The sequence below is a fragment of the Apostichopus japonicus genome, chromosome 4 (genome assembly GCF_037975245.1).
Source record: "Apostichopus japonicus isolate 1M-3 chromosome 4, ASM3797524v1, whole genome shotgun sequence".
Lineage (NCBI taxonomy): Eukaryota > Metazoa > Echinodermata > Holothuroidea > Aspidochirotida > Stichopodidae > Apostichopus > Apostichopus japonicus.
The window spans coordinates 669,101-686,574 of record NC_092564.1 but is presented as its reverse complement, the minus strand read 5'-3'; the positions used below and the strand labels follow the sequence as shown (position 1 = coordinate 686,574).

At 36.8% G+C, this 17,474-nt stretch overlaps 1 protein-coding gene across 5 annotated transcripts in view; it reads left to right on the top strand.

Annotated features, from left to right (window-relative positions):
• Positions 1-1,453: 1,453 nt before the first annotated feature.
• Positions 1,454-17,474, top strand: part of LOC139966046 (uncharacterized) — a 78,033-nt gene continuing 62,012 nt past the window's right edge. For 4 of the 5 annotated variants that reach the window (XR_011792426.1, XR_011792424.1, XR_011792425.1 and 1 more), the window contains exons 1-2: positions 1,454-1,609; positions 16,187-16,233. Coding sequence is in view for 2 of the 5 variants with exons in the window: in XM_071968682.1 (XP_071824783.1) it covers positions 16,208-16,233 (26 nt within the window). In the remaining 3 variants the exon portion in view is untranslated. The remainder of the gene's footprint in view (positions 1,610-16,186; positions 16,234-17,474) is intronic. The other variant, XM_071968684.1, reaches the window with a different exon arrangement.

Below are 17,474 nucleotides of genomic sequence, written 5' to 3'. Positions count from 1 at the left end.
CCAAACATTCCAAATGTATCAGGCCTCAATGATAAATCAACAAGAAAATAATCGCCTAAATAAAGCCGTTGGAAGCATTTGCCTACTAATGAATACATATCTGATAGTATAAGTTACTTAAACTACGCTAAAAGATGAGTACATACTTGATATCACCAGTTTCTTAAACTACATGAAAATGAGTACATATATGTTATGTATTGAACCCACATTGCTTTCCTACATTGACCTGTTATATGTTTAACTGTTAATGAAATAATAATACATTAAATGTTAAATATAAAAGGTTTCGCATGGACGACGAAACTTTGCAATCACAGAAATAGTATCTTCTTTATGAAATTGAAGTCAACCAACCGAAAATATATAGAAATGAAATATGACTGAAAGTATGATGTCAACTATTATAAATTCAGAGATCCGTTGATTCTGTTGACAGAAACGCAAATTAAATTTATCTGTTGACATAACCTAAATTTTCCTGACCAAATAGAATTATACGATACGTTTGACATTTCCAATAGAATTTAGAATACACTTCACTGATGCCTGTTGAATTGTTATTTACTCTGACCAATGTGATATATATATATATATATATATATATATATATATATATATATACATATATATATATATATATCTATATATAAATATATAGATATTATATATATATATATATATATATATATATATATATATATATAGATAGATATATATCTATATCTATATATATATATATATATATATACACATATATATCACCCATATCACCATATATATTTATATCACCCATGGACAGATGATTTACGATATACATGGCACATTGTCACCTGATTTTATATAAACAAGCAAACATAAAAAGAACAGATGGTGCGAAAATAGGGAGGACTGAAGGTGATTTAAAGTATTTTATAAACTTTTTGGCTAAATGTGGATATTACGTCGGGCGTTTAGTCGGAAGGGTTGGGCTCATCATTCTAAACTTTCCCCTCTTCCAAGTCAAATTTATGGAAATTTGGATGATGGGAATATTATCAGCTATCAATGTAGTATGATGGGTAGGATATACCAGTTAATAACGTCTGTCTATGCTGTAACGAGATGGGAAAGTCTCATAAATATTAATGAATGTGTCAGTTTAATGTACATTCTTGAAATGTCAATATTTTTATGCAAGTGTATATATCCCTATTATTTATTATTGATGAGTATGGTGGTGCCAAATAGATACTGTACAGTAGTTTCGCCCGACGGAATGGGCAATCAGTTACGAGGGCAACATATTAGTTACGAAGGCAACCTAAGTTTCCCAACGGCAATCTAAGTTTCCGCGGAGGAAACATGACTTCTTGCGACGGCAACATAACGATGTACAATCTGCGCGCCATACTGAACTTTTGTAGATCGTGGCGCTCTACTCTTTCATTTTATTACGCACTATACCCATTTGTCATTCTCCGGACTAGACGTGACATGTGCTGTTCCTCTCCGAAATTGGTGCCCAAGATATTTCCGTTACCGAATTACAAACGGAAAAACTGTAACGAAAGTTCCGTTCGAAGTGATGCCACATACCAATTGCCATTATCGATGACCAAACTTTGCGGTAACAGTTTCTGACTCTAAACGTCTATCACTTTCAATTGGTAATTTAGGTCTGCATCTTCAGGCCCAAAGATGGTGCAATTTGCTGTAGGGCCTACTGTACAGTAGACCTAACGTTAGGCCTAGACTGGTTACTGTAGGCTGACATCACTCTGCCAGTGACATATATATATTGCAGTTTGAATCCAAGAATACCCATACCACAGGGTTTCAAATTTGACCCAATCATTTGACCTAATCTGTCATACTGGGAGTGGTACTGGTACAGTGGCTAGGCCTCAGTTGTGGCTGTCACTAGTGAACTACAATTACACTACAGCCTAAACCACTGCCTATAGTACAGGTTAGGCCTAGGCCTAAGCAATAATATTTAGCATTAAAACTGCAGTATACATCTTGATACAGTCCTATTAATATCGAAAAGTACCTATTTTAACACACCCAGAAATTTCATGTTTTTACCATAACAACGCGAAGTAAGTTAAAGGGCTTGACATATGCCTCTAAAAAGGGTATGTACAGCGAAAATGTCATTTGGTAGGCATAGGTGTAGGAGGCTGGGGGAGCTGCAGCCCCCCCAACCAAAAATTCGGGCAATATGCTGAGAATTTTTCGGGCACCTACTGAAAGAAGAATAATTTGCAGCGTGTTTTACAAATTTTTTTGTGAAAATTCGGGCAATGTGCTGAGAATTTTTCGGGCACCTTCTGAAAGAAGAATAATTTGCAATGTGTTTTCAATGGTTAAACTTACAGTACTGATTTCGCTTAACTCCCGTTGAAAAAAAAATCAACGATCGATAACAAAAGTTGAAAATCGTTGAAAATCGATTAAAAACGAATAATTTCGTTGACAAGATTTAGACTACTGCGGGCACGGTTGTCAACAAAGTTTCAACGAAATTTCCACGAAAGTTATCGCGATCAAAAACCGCCAAGGCAATTCTAGACATATCAAGGTTGTGACTTGCGTTGAATCCTTAGTGTAACTACAGCCGTTTTCAGACTATACCAGAAGTTGCCGAGGAATATTACAAACGTTGCAAAAGTTTGATTGTATATAAGACAGAGTTAGTTCTGTACTAGGTGTTTGAAAAAATGATTTGGCTAGGATAATAAAAACTAGTCTTGGTCGATCGTAACAAGCACATTCTACGACTGTTATAGGCTAGTATTTAACTAGGATAAGTTTAAGTTAACTCACCAAGGAACGCAGTGTCAGAAAAACAAGGAAAAAAATATCAACAATGAAACAGTACTTTCGTAGCTGGATATCAAAGAGATCTTTATTCCCAATAAATTCCTGTGCTGTGTTACTTGACGTACTACAGTACCGTTTACTACAGAACCGCACTCTCAAACTTTTCTGCATTCCGACCAAAAAACCTCCCCCGGCTTCAATGCACGCAAAAAAAAACAAAAAAAAAACTGTTATTTTCCCCCTAACCCGTTACTGTAAGTTGCCCGCGAATGCAGATTGACTGCCCTGGTAATTAAGGTCGCAGCCTGGGTCTGGGCCACCTATAGTATGCTGCTTACATGTGCATTCCCTACCCTGGATATCCCCACCACCAAACTTTCTTGAGAGGCTTAGTCCAATCATAAACCTGGTTTTGTCAAATTCACGCCTACCATATGTTAATTAGCATAGTATTTTATCTTCGTGGGGGTTTAGCACTGCAGAACCTTTGGCTGGCTGCCTCTAGAAGCAAACATTATTTTACCCCCCTACTGTTCGTAATGGAATGGATGTTACCTGTTACTAAGTTAATTGAAACCCAAATATTCATTCATATATATATAAGTAGAACAATCCAGCAGGGATAGAAAGTTTATCTTGAATGAACCAATCAGAAGTCGTGCTATTAATAAAACTTGAAAACACCTGGCCAGCAAGAGAGTTGCAAACAATTGTTTCCATGACTACTAAGAAAATAAAGCAGTGACTTGGGGCCCACGTTGGGTAGATTTCTGTGGAAAATGAATATATTTTCATTGCTTATTTGAGTATTGTATATTGAGAAGAGTTGATCAAACATTACTGGGGAGGGCTTTCAACTGGCCTGACGGCTTTCAACTGGCCTGACGGCATGTAAATTTAATTTAATGAGAAGGGGGAGTTTTTATGAGTCTCCCGGTATGCGTCACATGAGAAGTAAATGTTTTGTTTTTCGGTTTTATCATCGTTTTTCAAGTGGAACAACTCATAAAATCATATAAAATGAAAATAATATATATTTGAATATCCTTCTCTAGTTTTACTAATCAGGAATGTTTGATAAGGCATGCAATGCATCGTTCGAAAATGTAATTTTAAAGTAGAATTGAAAATGAACAACATAAAACAATATCTGTGAAGCGTGTGGAGCACAACTTTGAATATTCGTTGTGAAAGAAAACATAATGAACGATGTTTACTGCGTAAATAAATTTCGCGGAACTGGTATAGAGAAATTACGTACTGCAGCTTACGTCAGAGAAGCTCATAAATGACACAGGTGGATAGAGCGCATCAAAATTCGGTTTAGGAAATCCATATACAGCCGACAAAAGTCGATGTCTCCTTCCGTTTTCGAGTTATAAGCGATTTTGTGTTTTTGCGATATAGCTTTCAGTATATTTTCATTGAATAAGGTCGTTTTTGGTTCCTTGCTTTAGCAAAAGGAACCTATGCAGTCAGGTTGGCGTGTGTGTGTATGTATGTATGTATGTGTGTATGTGCGTGTGTGTGTCTGTGACACTTGCTTGGGTACGCTCTATCTCAATAAGGGAATGTTGGATTGAGGCCAAACTTGGACTATAGATCCACCATATGGAGAAGGTGTGCCCTATTGTTTCTGGTGCCCACAAAGGTCACCAAAGGTCAGTTATGGTCCAAAAACCGAAAATATTAAAACTGCAATAACTCCCAGTGCCAATGTGCGACAAGATTGATATTTTGGGACAAGTTGTGAACTGGTTAGGGGAGCATTTCAAACTTAACGGTCATGTGATCTGAGGTCAACAAAGGTCAATTAATGATAAAAAACTAGTATTTTTGCGATAACTTGAGAACGAAATGTCCGTTAGGGTTGGGAGTTGCTTCAATGTAATCCAATTGTTGACCCGCACCTGGGTGACCCTTGACCTCAATTTGACCTTTGGTGACCTTTACGTGTTTTTTTGGATTTTTACAGTTTTGATGCTATTTTCAGATGTCAAAGGTACCTTCTGAACATAAATGTCAATAGGTTGACCCCGTGTGACCTTTATGTGCGAAGTTATATGGGGTCAAAGTTTTTCGGTCGGAGTTAGGATGGTTGTACAGACTTGTCGTTTTGTTTTTTGGAATCAGGAGATTAAACTACATTTGAAACCAAGGTCAAAAGGTCAAAGGTCACATTAGAAAAAATGTGCTTATTTTGGGAGGAAACGAGCAAAAAAGAAAATGTTTGGTTTTGATGCTAGATTTGGATACCAAAGGTACCTTCCGATCAAAAATGTCAATGGGTTGACACCCGTGTGACCTTCGTGTGCGAAGTTATACAAGGTCAAAGTTAATTTTCAGACATTTAATGCAATAACTCCCAGTTCCAAGGTGTGACGTGGTTGATATTTTTGGACAAGTTGCAAATGGTATAGGGGAATATTTTAAAACTTAACGGTCATGTGATCGGAGGTCACCAAAGGTCAATTAATGTTAAAAAACTAGTATTTTGGGAGGAGAAAATGGGCAAAGCAAATAAATGTTTGAATTTGTATAGTTTGATGCTCTATTTAGGTCTCACCGATCAAAAATGTCAATAAGTTGACCCAAGGTGACCTTTGTATGTTAAGTTGTACGAGGTCAAAGTTAATTTTCAGACATTTAGTGTAATAACTCCCAGTGCCAAGGTATTACACGGTTGATATTTTGGGACAAGTTGCAAATGGTATAGGGGAATATTTTCAAACTTAACGGTCATGTGATCCGAGGTCACTAAAGGTCAATTAATGATAAAAAACTAGTATTTTTGCGATAACTTGAGAACAAATTGTCCGTTAGGGTTGGGAGTTGCTTCAATGTAATCCAATTGTCGACCCGCTTCTGGGTGACCCTTGACCTCAATTTGACCTCTGGTGACCTCTGGTGACCTTTTTGTGTTTTGTGGATTTTTACAGTTTCGATGCTATTTTCAGATGTCAAAGGTACCTTCTGATCATAAATGTCAATGGGTTGACCCCCGTGTGACCTTTGTGTGCAAAGTTATACGAGGTCAAAGTTAATTTTCAGATATTTAATGCAATAACTCCCAGTTCCGAGGTGTGACAGGGTTGATATTTTTGGAGTAGTTGCAAATGGTATAGGGTAATATTTTCAAACTTAACGGTCATGTGATCCAAGGTCACCAAAGGTCAATTAATGATAAAAAACTAGTAATTTTGCGATAACTTGAGAACGAATTTTCAGTTAGGGTTGGGAGTTGCTTCTACGTAATCCAATTGTCCACCCACATCTGGGTGACCCTTGACCTCAATTTGACCTCTGGTGACCTTTTCGTGTTTTGGGGATTTTTACAGTTTCGATGCTATTTTCAGATGTTAAAGGTACCTTCTGATCATAAATGTCAATAGGTTGACCCCTGGATGAGCTTTGTGTGTGAAGTTATAGGAGGTCAAAGTTAATTTTCAGACATTTCATGCAATAACTCCCAGTGCCAAGGTGTGACAAGGTTGATTTTTTTGGACAAGTTGCGAATGGTATAGGGGAATATTTTCAAACTTAGCGGTCATGTGGTCCAAGGTCACCAAAGGTCAGCTAATGTTAAAAAACTAGTATTTTGGGGGGGAGAAAATGGGCAAAGAAAACATGTTTGAATTTTTACAGTTTTGATGCTCCGTTTAGGTCTCACCGATCAAAAATGTCAATTGGTTGACCTACAGGTGACCTTTGTGTGTGAAGTTATGTATACAAGTTCAAAGTTAATTTTTAGACATTTAATGCAATTAAATCCCAATGCCAAGGTGTGACACGGTTGATAATTTGGGACAAGTTGTGAATGGGGTGGTGGAACATTTTCATACTTAAAGGTCATGTCATCTGTGGTCACCAATGTTATCATATCTGTTGACCCGCTTGTAGGTGACCTTATACTTCTTACATTTTCGACGCCATATTTAGATCTCAAAAGTGCCTTTGATAAAAAATCCCATCACATTTTGTGATCACAAAAGTGTTGGCTATAGTGTTGGTTACTTTATGCGTACATGTAGGACCACAATTACTTGGACTATTTGAGCCCAATCTTGCTTGATAATATTATGTGTATTGTCATATACCCCAAGCAAGGAACCACAGTGCCCTTGGGCTCTTGTTTTTGTGTGTGTTTAAATAAGGGTGTGACCTAACAGATATTTCGCTAACCGTTTCACCGTATCGCCTGCCGGTCGGTTAAACGTTTAAACGCCGTTCCCGATCGCGGCTTTTTCGACTCGACTCGACCGTCACTCGACTTTTAATCAAAATAGGACGTAATGAGTACAATAATTAAGGTTTTCTTTTCCAGCAGGTAGCAATTCAGGCAGCAAGACAACGATCAGTGTATGTTAATTACTAATTAGGCCCAATAATATTGCGAACCTTTCGTGTAATAATAATTGTCTAACACACATGATCAGTATTCATGGTCTTCAGAAGTTCAGATCATTGAATTTATATAACTCCGCCTTCGGCAACATCGTAACTTTTGAAGAAAAAAAAACAATATATTTGTCTATCACAAGATTTTAAACAAAAACTCGCCTAAATTAGCAAACTTACCCACCTTTCCTACTTACTCATTAAAAGTCATGTTAAGAAAACAAATTACGCACGCACGTGTTCTGCGATGGGTTGTAAAAATCAAGTTCAAACTGGTTTTAGCAGCCTCTGATTTCATTTTCTTTCTCTTGTGTCACATACATGATACAGTACCTTACATTTGATATGAAAGTAACTTCAACAACAGCTTGCCCAAAATTTGTGTCGCAATATGTTAAGATTTAACCACGCTGCGCAGTACCATTCATAATTTGCCTATTACACTAAAATTTACACTCGGCGTCCAGATGGCGGGAGAATTTAACATCATGTTCAATGTGTTGTGTCGTTCCCATGGTGCGATGAACTTGGGCAAGTTGCCAAGTTCGAATGTCAATGACCTACTTATGTTCTGTGACCAATGTCAGTGGGAATTATGTGTGTAAAAACTCGGGTTTTTCAATGTGTTATATATATAGAAGTTTTAAGGTAAGCGGAGCGAATTTTAGGGCGGCTCGTTGATTGTGAGGAAGCACTTATCTAAGCATCAATATTTGTGAAGAATATCGTAAGTTTTTCGTATTCATTCATTTCCATTTATGTTTGCCGCAATCCCGCCCGCAATGCATGCACAGCATAATACCATGTGTGAAAAAAAATGGCTGTACACGTGCGGACCTGAGAGAGCAAACTGGCCATGTGTTGTTAATGTTATAACGGTACTTTCTGGAACGACCATTTGCGTCTTTTGGGGTTAATATATTTCACACGGGATTTCAACATGCCATTGATCGATGTACACGGGTGATATGTCGCAAATATAAACTGAGAAAACGAATTGACGACAGTCATGAGCTCATGACTATTGACCTACTACTTTAGTTATATTGAACACATTATTCATGCCTAAAACATCGTTTTTCTGTTTTTTATAGATAGTTTGCAGTACATTACTAAGTTCTTTACATATTTTTAAATAATTTTCATGTTTAAAATGTAAACAAATAGAAAAAATAAAAAGAGAAAACGCCTTTTTGAAAAATGGAAGCGTCCTCGCAGAATGGGCGGGGCATCTTTATTTTGCTTCAAGTAACATGTTTTCGCTCGGAAACAAAGTTTCATACTTCAACTCTCATAAAAACCAAATTAACATCTCTTAAAAATAACTATTTTTAGTAATCTGCAAGTAAACCAAGTTTATATGTCCATTCATTGTTATTTAAATGGTTAAACAGAACTTCAACTTATCTGGAAGGGTGCCTCGTGGTACATAGCTTGTACTGCAGCCCTCTATTAGACCTGGCCAAGTTAAGACTTATGTCACTGTGTTTGGGGTTCACAGTAAGAAAACGTCCCCCGCCAGTTTAGCTACATGAATTTATGTGCATTACTACTCATACAAGCCTGAGAATGCTCTTGTAAATATTCCCTCTTTCAAACGACTGTACCAAAGTCTAATTGATACTGATAAACGAAGTTACGCGTTTTCCGGCGATTCGCGTAACCACATATTAACCTTCTATTTCGTTTACAAAAGAATTTCAACGCATCGTTGAAAATTCCACGAAGGAAATGACTGAGATAACCAATCGTTAAAATTCGGGGAATTTCGATAAAAATCGGGGAATTTCGATTAAAAAAACGTAGAAATCCGATTATTTTTCTATCAACGAATTTTAACGGGAGTTAAGCGAAATCAGTACTGTATATTATTATGATCATTATTGTTGTAACGACTTCCCCAATAATTATAACCAATATGGAAGGGTAATAAGACGGGAAATGATTGATGTTATTGGCATGTGATGTAATAACCGATGAATGTCTATATGATTATGCACATTAACCTGTTGAACGCGCGCATTTCATTTCATTTACAAATAAGGCAAAATTTTTTTGTACAAACAGGGTGGTACTATATCTCTTCTAGAAAAAGTTTTTGAGTTATCGGCTGTCAAAGTGGACCGCTTTTGTACATCGGAGCAACTTTACAACTTAATAAATTCATGTTGAGTAGAAGCTAGAACCCTGGAATTTGGTAATTTGTAAGCACTTTATACTTTAAATTAAAGTAAAATACCCTTACAGCTCTCACTTGGTTACGTTGGTAGAATAAATGGCATCAAAAACCCTTCCTCATGCTGAATTGCAGCACGAAATAGCAACTTTAGAACTGCACAACTTGCAAATATATTACAGGAAAGCATTGTAATCATTAGTTCGTATTGCTTGGACTGGACATTGTAACCTCTGAAAAACCAAGTAGTACCCTGAAGCAATTATTTAGGAGCAATTTATCACTAAAAATAGCACATTATTTTGGCGAAAAATACTGTACCAAAATTGAATATTTTGGCATTTCTAAGTTGACCTTACTCCACAAGACAAATTTGCTTTTATAACCTATTTTTTTTTTCATTCTATGGGATAGGGTCTATAGGCTTCTGTAATAGGAAGGTAGGAGGATGTTTAATTGCTGAGAGGTCAGACCTCATAAATCATGAAAATGCCATGTGGCGACAAATTGCTGAATTTCAAAGTGTCATAATTCAGCTTATTTTGAAGCAATACAACAGAAGTTTTCAGAATATGCTTATTCCATGGATTTCCATGCATACAATACAATAATATGGTAACATTTAAAAGAGGTCGAACTACAACATACTCCAAACTTTGGTGATTTGACGTTGTCAATATTTATATGTGTCCTTTTTAACTGCAAAATGGTCCATGACATTTTCCAATACACTACCTAAATCAAAGCGATCTTTTATGCTTGAAGTCAGCACTGCGCATGTGTAGTCAAAAAACATCAGCATTGAAGGTGCCCAGGTGTGGCCTGTTTACATTTATAAACACATGCAGTAGTACATACAAGCAGAGGTGTCTATAAACTCATACAGATAGCAAGGGGGATTCCATTCAAAACCACAGTGGAATATTGTGAATATATTTGGTTGGGATGTTTTCAACTTGTCATAGTTGCGGTTTTGTAGTTTGTGTAGCATTTGGTAGTTGAGTAATTTGCTGCACATAATACCAGTATCCTGCGGATGCAGTCCTTATGACATTTACGTCCGCTGGAAATTTCTTGTGTCCCGGACGCAGAATCCTGTGTTGGTAACCATTCTGTGTAGACTACAGCTCTGAATGGCTAAATGTTATGTGATGATTGGTCAGAATACCTAGCCCTCATGAATGAAAAACATCCAACCAGTCAGAAAATATTTGATGTCTAGAACCCTGGAACAAATTAAACTCCAGATTTGAGATAACACAAAGAACATAGAATTCATACAAAGAAACAAAATAACCAAAGCAATTAGGAAGTATCTTACAATATAATATTGACATGCTGTTTCCTACATACTGTACATAATATTCCAAACCTTTTGTTTCTTCCATTGATGTCATCAATGGCCTCTTTTCTAGACCTTATGTTATGTTAGGCTATCAGTTATAGCATGGCACTACTTTTTTCAGTTTGGTTATAAATATATAGATTTTGGCAGCTAGATCCTTTGTTTAACAAAGACAAGACTAGTTGTTTCAGCTATTATTATGATCATATCATATGATATGATTTTGGCCCATATTTGACCAGAATGACAAGTAATCAGCAATGATATACCATGTGACCTTGAACAGCTCTATGGGATGATAGCTGCTCAGTATATATGGTAGCAGAGCTATGGGATGATAGCTGCTCAGTGTATATGGTAGCAGAGCTATGGGATGATAGCTGCTCAGTGTATATGGTAGCAGAGCTATGGGATGATAGCTGCTCAGTATATATGGTAGCAGAGCTATGGGATGATACAGTAGCTGCTCAGTGTATATGGTAGCAGAGCTATGGGATGATAGCTGCTCAGTATATATGGTAGCAGAGCTATGGGATGATAGCTGCTCAGTATATATGGTAACAGAGCTATGAGATGATAGCTGCTCAGTATGGTAGCAGAGCTATGAGATGATAGCTCACTCAGTATATATGGTAGCAGAGCTATGGGATGATAGCTGCTCAGTATATATGGTAAAAGAGCTATGGAATGATAGCTGCTCAGTATGGTAGCAGAGCTATGAGATGATAGCTGCTCGGTTGATATGGTAGCAGAGCTATGGGATGATAGCTGCTCAGTATATATGGTAGCAGAGCTATGGGATGATAGCTGCTCAGTATGGTAGCAGAGCTATGAGATGATAGCTCACTCAGTATATATGGTAGCAGAGCTATGGGATGATAGCTGCTCAGTATATATTGTAGCAGAGCTATGGGATGATAGCTGCTCAGTATATATGGTAGCAGAGCTATGGGATGATAGCTGCTCAGTATATATGGTAGCAGAGCTATGGGATGATAGCTGCTCAGTTTATATGGTAACAGAGCTATGGGATGATAGCTGCTCAGTATGGTAGCAGAGCTATGAGATGATAGCTGCTCGGTTGATATGATAGCAGAGCTATGGGATGATAGCTGCTCAGTATATATGGTAGCAGAGCTATGGGATGATAGCTGCTCAGTTTATATGGTAACAGAGCTATGGGATGATAGCTGCTCAGTTTATATGGTAGCAGAGCTATGGGATGATAGCTGCTCAGTGTATGTAGTTGCAGAGCTATGAGATGATAGCTGCTCAGTATGGTAGGCAAGTATGGTACATACAGAAAGATTGGATTCATAATCACAGAATTCAGAGACATAAGGGTGAAATGAAATAAAGCTCTCTCAAAGAATGCACCATGAATCCAGGTATCTGGATGTAACTGACTGACCATACTCTCTACTTTGTACTTGTGTTTTCTTTTGTTTGTAGAGGGCATCCATCCCTATTGTCAAAGATCAGCAGATACTTTAATCTTCTTTAAGCTAACAGGAAATGGTAGTGTACTAAAATGTAGATAACTAACTGTTTATTGAGCACAGGAGGTATATATGAAGAACAGATATAACAAGGGTTAATAGAAGACTTGACAGCCACTGCAAACAATGTTTTGAAGGATTCCTTTGCTTAGTAGGTGATAGATTTGACCAGAGATTTACCCTTGAGAATAAACAAACAAACCACTATGATAATTCATGGTAAATGTGATTTCCATGATCACTCACTGTGCAGGTTGTTATTAACACAATTAGCCCAAATGTCTAATGCAAATGTTCACTTTAAATGTAACCTTGATGTTGTCAAATTGATCTCCCACAAATTAATGAAAGGAATATTTTGCATTGTGTACATCTGTGTACTATACTGAAGCTCCCTTAATAGTAGCACATACAGTGACATGTGTCATCAATAGGCAACACCTCAAATTGTCTTTGATTTTCACCATGCAAATAGGACACAATTTAAATACTGTTTATTGTTTTAATGATGATGAAATTATCACTTGATTTATATCTATATTGATGATATTTCTTATCCCAGCAATGGAACAGGCTGGGAGTAGGATCAATGTGCTATGTTTGCCAAGCTCGTTATTACATGTATCAAATCTCACATTTCTTTTTCCTTTAATTTTGTTGAGTAGTTATACGTGCTGAACAGAAGCAGTTATATATGCATCAGAACTGTGTTAGCACTCAGATTAAACTAGTGAAGGAGAAATCCATGCCTAATGTCTGAATTTATACTTCAAACATTATTCATAGATGCAAATAGTTGCAAATATTTTCTATTCTCCATGAAGTTTAAAGATAAGCTGTAGTTAGAGAATTACGCTAATTGTAATTTAAAACTTTTTTCTGTGCCAGGAAGGACGAAGAGGCCATATAAGTGTGTATAACTTGTAAAAGAAAGAATAAATGGGCATCAACAGTTTCGTTCCTTTGATTTGCAGTTAGCTTGGGAATTTTTTAATTAATTTTATCTCAATGAACAATTATCACTGAATTTGGTAACATGAAATGATTATGTACAATTGGAGACACTTGAAGTCAAGTTTCCTACTGACATGAATCCTTGTGTCAGTGGTGAAGAAATGTCCAGTCCCATAGATCTATACTTCTGATGAAAGTTGAACCTCTTGTCTTAGCATAAATTTAAATGTGGCCTTTGATCGGGCAGGTGGTACAGATGGAAAACCATTAAAGATTGAGTCTGAACAATCTTGGTATTGTTCCAACACATTGGTGGACTGGCTATATAATGGGACAACACAAATAAATAACTCTCTTGTCATCTACGATGTGTTGCAGTTAAGATTCCCACATATCCAGCTGGTATTGCCATCTAGTTCTGACTACCACATATGGCTGATATTGCCATCTAGTTCCGATTATCCCATATGGCTGGTATTTCCAGCCCAGGTCTGACTACCACATATGGCTGGTATTTCCAGCCGAGTTCCGATTACCCCATATGGCTGGTATTTCCAGCCCAGGTCTGACTACCACATATGGCTGGTATTTCCAGCCGAGTTCCGATTACCCCATATGGCTGGTATTTCCAGCCCAGGTCTGACTACCACATATGGCTGGTATTTCCAGCCCAGGTCTGACTACCACATATGGCTGGTATTGCCAGCCCAGGTCTGACTACCACATATGGCTGGTATTTCCAGCCCAGGTCTGACTACCACATATGGCTGGTATTGCCAGCCCAGGTCTGACTACCACATATGGCTGGTATTGCCAGCCCAGGTCTGACTACCACATATGGCTGGTATTGCCAGCCCAGGTCTGACTACCACATATGGCTGGTATTGCCAGCCCAGTTCTGATTACCACATATGGCTGGTTAAAGGTCATCTGTAGTCACCAAAGGTCAAAACATGAAACCTTGGGAACATGATGTACTGTATGGTCATAATGGAAGCTTGGATATGCTAAGTTCAGTCATTGCCCAATATTGAAAAGAAGAAATATACTTTTAGTGGAGGTCATCTCATTTGAGGTCACCAAAGTCAAAATATTTAAACAATATCTCAAGAAGGGAATCTCAGACAGATTTCATAATTTGCCAGGGGATGTGTTGTGTTGAGAGAGGCTTAAATATTGTTTTTATTGTGCAAGTAATGGGACATTTGAGGTCACTAGACGACAAACTTTGGAAAAAAACAAACATATAAACATGGCATTTCAAAGAGAAGCTTCCTTCAATCTCATATTTGCTATGAAAGGAGGAGGTGAAAGGTCATTTGTGGTTGCAAGAAGTCAAATATGCAACGATATAAACGATGTCTCAAGTAAAGAATTTTGAGAGATCCAATAGTTTGCAGTTATACTGTAGGTTATGTATCATCTTTGATGAGAAAAGCCTATTGTTTTATTGCAGAGCTCCAAGGTCATTTGAGGTCACCAGAGGTAAAAAGGTGAAAGGTTCAAACAGATCTTGTTTATAGAGTTTTGATCTAATTCTTCCCAAGTTGGTCCCAAACATCAGTTGTTAATGGTGTTAAAGTGTATAGGAACAGGAGGTCAAATGAAGTTATTAGCAGCTGCCAAAAGGAGGAATGATTCAAACCTGCATCTGTCCTCAAGGCTTGCTCTTGTTGTTCTCTCAACTAGCTTTAGTTCCATCCCAAATAGACGTCTTATCTTTACTAACATGAACCGTAAGTAGTCAATGTTTATCACAGTGTTTCATAATATTGCCTTTCAATTAGGGCATGTGTGAATGGATGTCTTGACCACTTGATAGATTTAGAATTTATTACAAAGCAATCATTCTATCTGAAAGTCACAATAGTTATCTTTCTGCATATTACACAATGTTGGTCTTATTTAAAAGGTGTGAAGACTCGCACACAAAGAAAAGTCTAATGCCGGTTATCTGACCTAGTTTAGAATAAGGTGTAACAGAAGTGTTAGACACCACCATAGATCCCAGAAAGTACGCACACAGCTTGCTACCTCTGTAATTAGACACTAGTGTACAGTCAATACAAACAGCGGCGGTCAATACCCACAGCACAGTGTACACACGATACAGCGATGGACATCTCAGGTCCAGCTAAAGATAACAAGGTATAACGTTCCTTAATGTTTGCATTTTGTAGCGACAAGCAGAAAACTTCACTTGCAAGCAACGGAAAGTTAACTTTTTCAGAGCGCGGCACACGGTTTGGTGCGAGTCTTCAATGCCTTTAATAAGTTAATCCCTCATTACATGGTCTATCTTTGATGTAAGATAGTGACATAAGAGTTGGGATATTTCAACATCAGTACAGTACATCTCTTTAAATGAAGATATATTGCATGATTAAGATATTAATGTAATTGACTTGAATTATTCTTTTTCTCAAGACTTGCAGCTTATGTTTCTTTTATGTTTCTTCTATTATGCAAATGTTTTATGAGGAGATAATGTTATGTTGGAGACTTCAAGCAATGTTGGTTATGTCAATTATGTTGTTTCAGTCATACAAGCGATGTTTGTTCCGTAAGTTGAAATGCTTTGTTGAGTTTATCCAACCGATGCACATGAATCATTTACAGACTTTTATCTACTTCTGTTCAAGCTTGCAGAGGTTTTAGTTTGTTTCTACACATTTGGAATAAATGTGATGCAACAGTTAAAAATATGTTTTGTTCCTGTATTTTTGCTGTCCAGCAACTCTCCATGCCCAGTGACAGTTTTGATTTAACATGAGATGAAATGTGACCCTTTTTTTTACTTGTCCTCTTGTCTTTAAACAAGTTAAAGACTGAGTTGTAGACAAAACAAATTTCCAATTGATAGGAACTCTTTCTATTGACATTTCCCAAACAGAGCAGTTTTCTTCTGCAGTAATAAATTTTCTGTTGAAAGGATGCATAGACATATTATATTATTCTCAGCACAGCTTCATCAATAAATGCTGCTTTTGACTATTTCATTCACAGGACTGATTTCCTTGTTCCGAAATGTTTCCAGTGCATTCTCCTCAAAGGTGACAGTGAATTTAGTTTTTACTAAATGGCATACAAGAAGCAGTTAATGGTGTATACAGTATGGTGTAGAACCAGAGGGAATCATGAATACATATATATCTAAATTCCTGTGACATATCACTAACACATGGCTTCCATCTTCCTGTATTATACTCATGAATGTTGAAATTTACACATTTGGATCTTTATTGTTGGGAACAGATGAAAGATAATTTCAAAGAGGTTCTAATTCTCATGTAAATTTGTGGATCTATTTTGTGTAATTTGACTGCCTTTAGTGACCAGATATATTGAAATGGCAGTAAAGGTCAAATTTGATCTATTTTGAAATGTTATAAAATGAATAGGAGCAGAAACTTATAGCAGACCTCGCAGTGAAACCTTTAAAACCTTTATAAAACCTTTATTTCAAAAACAGCTCTTTATTTTTCAAAAACACTCTTTAAATCCTTTGAAACCTTTATTTTTAGTTTAAGTTAAGTAAATTTTTTGAGTAGAAATGTTGTATTCAGTCATGCTAACCATTGGCCATTAAGTTTTTGTGGACAGCCAGGATTGATTCGTGCAGTGATTCAAAACAGACCCACAAACAGCAGTTAATGTAAGTCAGGTATATATTTTAAGTAAGGGACACATGGTGAGTATTTTACAAATTAACTTCATTTAAACCTTTAAAATCCTTTATTTTCATGTTTGAAGCCTTTTAAAACCTTTATTTCTTCATTTTCAACCTTTAAAAAGCCTTTATTTTGTTGAAGAGCTGCTGGGAGGTCTGTAATAGATGGAACTTGAGGAAAAGTATCCAATCGATTATTGTTTGATTCATTTGATAGGTGATATGAGTTACAATTTTGGATTAATTACAGAGAAATAAAATGCCATGCATGTATTTGTTAATTTAACTTTCTTCTTATATTTAATTTTCCATAATAAAAATAATCCAGTCAATATCCAAACTGTCATTTGTTTAAACTGAGTTGTGGAAGTTTGGATAGCATGTACAGAGGGAGGTCTAATGTAATATTTTAAATTGACCAGGCTGCACAATGTCTGGTAACTGTTGAAGGAATTTCAGAGAAAGAAGAGTTCTATTGAAAACATAGACATTAACGTCTTTCTCATGTAAATATCATGGTGGAATAACATGAAAGCAGTTGTAATCTGTAACATTACTTGTCTGTTCATATGCAAATTGTATTTAGGAGACCCACTCAAACCATATAATGAACTACCTCAAGAG